This window comes from Mandrillus leucophaeus, unplaced genomic scaffold (genome assembly GCF_000951045.1).
Source record: "Mandrillus leucophaeus isolate KB7577 unplaced genomic scaffold, Mleu.le_1.0 Scaffold360, whole genome shotgun sequence".
In the NCBI taxonomy this organism is placed as follows: Eukaryota; Metazoa; Chordata; class Mammalia; order Primates; family Cercopithecidae; genus Mandrillus; species Mandrillus leucophaeus.
The window spans coordinates 2686880-2689699 of record NW_012103810.1 but is presented as its reverse complement, the minus strand read 5'-3'; the positions used below and the strand labels follow the sequence as shown (position 1 = coordinate 2689699).

The following is a 2820-nucleotide window of genomic DNA, read 5'->3' as shown; positions in this document are numbered from 1 at the left end:
GGGAAGGCAATGGGAAAGAGTTCTTAAATAAATGAAGTATAGTTCTGAGGAAAATAAATGAAGTATGGTTCTGAGAAAAAGAAATGACCTTGGCAGTGAGCTGTTTGAAGGAACATGTTAAATAAAGATGCAGGCCAGGCCCGATGGCTCATGCCTGTAATCTCAGCATTCTGGGAGGCCAAGGCCAGAGGCTTGCTTGAGCCCAAGAGTCGACCAGTTTGTGCAATATGGCAAAGCCCAGTCTCTACAAAAAATACACAGAAATTAGCCAGGCATGGTGGCACAAGCCTGTCGTCGCAGCTACTCAGGAGGCTGAGCTGGGAGAATCATTTGAGCCCAGCAGGCAGAGTTTGCAGTGAGCAGAAATCACGCCACTGCACACCAGCCTGGGCATCAGAGCGAGACCCTGTTGCAAAATAATAATAATAATAAAACAACATAAATGATCCAGGTTCTCAAGGTGTAGAGAGGGAAGCTTGTTCCCTGGGGGCAGTTGCCTCAGCTTAAAAGACTTTCCTGACTATCCAGTTTCCTATCTACCATTTTCTTTCCTTTCATATGCTCTACTTATCCATTCTTCCCAACAATCTCTATTTTTTACCCTCAAAAATTTGTCTGTTGCAAAGGGTTTTGGCATAAAGTGTACTACTGTGTCATTCTCTTTCAATAATAATCTTACCGGCCAGGTGCAGTGGCTCACGCCTGTAATACCAGCACTTTGGGAGGCCGAGACAGGCGGATCACCTAAGGTCGAGAGTTCAAGACCAGCCTGACCAACATGGAGAAACCCTATCGCTACTAAAAGTACAAAATTAGCCTGGCGTGGTGGCGCATGCCTGTAATCCCAGCTACTTGGAAGGCTGAAGCAGGAGAATCACCTGAACCTGGGAGGTGGAGGTTGCGGTGAGCCGAGACCACACCATTGCACTCCAGCCTGGGCAACAAGAACAAAACTCCGTCTCAAAAATAATAATAATAAAAATAATCTTACCATACTGCATATTTTACAGACATATAAAGAACTATAATCCTCTACCCTTAATACAAATAAATGCTTACAATGAAACACTAAACAAACAAAAAAACACTTTAAAATCCGTTTCACTAACCATGTGCTTCTACATCATATTCTTCTCCATCGTAGTCATCTGAATCCTCATCCTCAGGATCTGGATGCAAGGCCTGGCACTCGCACATTGCAGTGAACATTGCCTCCACTGAACAAGGGAATTAAACTGTAACCAATTTTTTTTTCAATGTAGAATAAAATTTTATAATAAAAATAACCATCAGTGCCAATAAATTTAATGGGTACACAAAAGGCCACAGTATTTACAAACTTGCCAAATTGTAAAATCAATCTTGAAAGCGGCTGAAGCAAAGGACAAGTCATAAAATAGTAAGAGTTCATTATGAGAGATTATTACGATCTCTTCATAGCTCATGGGGTTTTCCAAGAAAAAAGGGTCAGAGTCCTGGTAAGACTGCTGGCATCAGGGTGAAGCCCCTCTCAGCTGATAGGGCTCTTTCCAGCCATCCTGAGATCTTCCACTTTAAAACTGCTGTAACTCCTCTGCCATCCAGCAGGTGAGATTAAGTCAGCAGCACCAATCAGTAAAACTAACAAGAGTCCATTCACAAAATAAACCCAGATAACACAGTGTCTACAATATTCTCACTACATTCACAACCTTTGATGTTAATAGGTATTTGGTCCTCAATATTACCAATGCTAAAATGAAGAAAAAGCAGTAAAATGGAGGTAATGGTGGTAAAGGTGAGAGGGTGTGTGTGTGTGTGTGTGTGTGTGTGCGCGCGTGTGTGTGTGTGTGAATTGGGAATGCCTGGTACATAAAAGGGGAAGAATCAATACTGTAGAACACTCACATGCTGATTTATCACTAGGCACAAATCTAAATTCAGTAATAGGTTCAACATCATCATCACTGTCTTCCTCTTCTTCATCAGCAACAGGTTCTTTTGATTCTTCTAGAAAATAAAAACACCCCTTTAATGTCATTATTTGACTTTTAAAAAATGAAGTGTATTGATAAATCTGAATACTGCAATTCAATTTTAATTTCCAATTATGGTTGACAAATTTATTTCCAATTACGGTTGAAAAATCCTGATTATTTATCCAGTGAGCATCCTAGAAAAGCCTTGCCTCGATCGCGTTACCTCTAGATCCACCCACCTCGGTCTCCCAAAGTGCTGGGATTACAAGCGTGAGTCACCACACCTTGCCGGGAATGAATTTTTAAGGTTATTTTTAAGATAATCTAATCTCATCCACAACGAGCTAATGGTCATCTTTTTTTTTTCTGAGACTGGGACTTGTTTTGTTGCCCAGACTGAACACCCTTGCCCTCTCAGGCTCAAGCGATCCTCCCACCTCAGCCTACTAAGCAGCTAGGACTACAGACACTTGCCACCACACCCTGCTAATTTTTGTTTTTTTGAGATGGGGGTCTTACGATTTGCCCAGGCTGGTCTCAAACTCCTAGGCTCAAGTGATCGTCCTGTCTTGGCCTTTCAAAATCCTGGGATTGTGGCTGGGCGTGGTGGGTCAGGACTGTAATTCCGAGGCGGGCGGATCACGAGGTCAGGAGTTCGAGACCAGCCTGGCCAACATGGTGAAACCCCGTCTCTACTAAAAATACAAAAATGAGCCAGGCATGGCGGTGGGCGCCTGTAATCCCAGCTACTCAGGAGGTTGAGGCAGGAGAATAATTTGAACCCAGGAGGCGGAGGTTGTAGTGAGCCAAGATCATGGCATTCCACTCCAGCCTTGGTGACAGGGCGAGACGCCGTCTCAAG

General features: G+C 43.3%; 1 protein-coding gene across 5 annotated transcripts in view; it reads right to left on the bottom strand.

The window, feature by feature from the left end:
• Positions 1–2820, bottom strand: part of CLNS1A (chloride channel, nucleotide-sensitive, 1A) — a 32286-nt gene that overhangs the window by 14044 nt on the left and 15422 nt on the right. For 4 of the 5 annotated variants that reach the window (XR_001007105.1, XM_011989729.1, XM_011989728.1 and 1 more), the window contains exons 3-4: positions 1888–1989; positions 1110–1217 (exon numbers count right to left, since the gene is read on the bottom strand). Coding sequence is in view for 4 of the 5 variants with exons in the window: in XM_011989729.1 (XP_011845119.1) it covers positions 1110–1217; positions 1888–1989 (210 nt within the window). In the remaining variant the exon portion in view is untranslated. The remainder of the gene's footprint in view (positions 1–1109; positions 1218–1887; positions 1990–2820) is intronic. The other variant, XM_011989731.1, reaches the window with a different exon arrangement.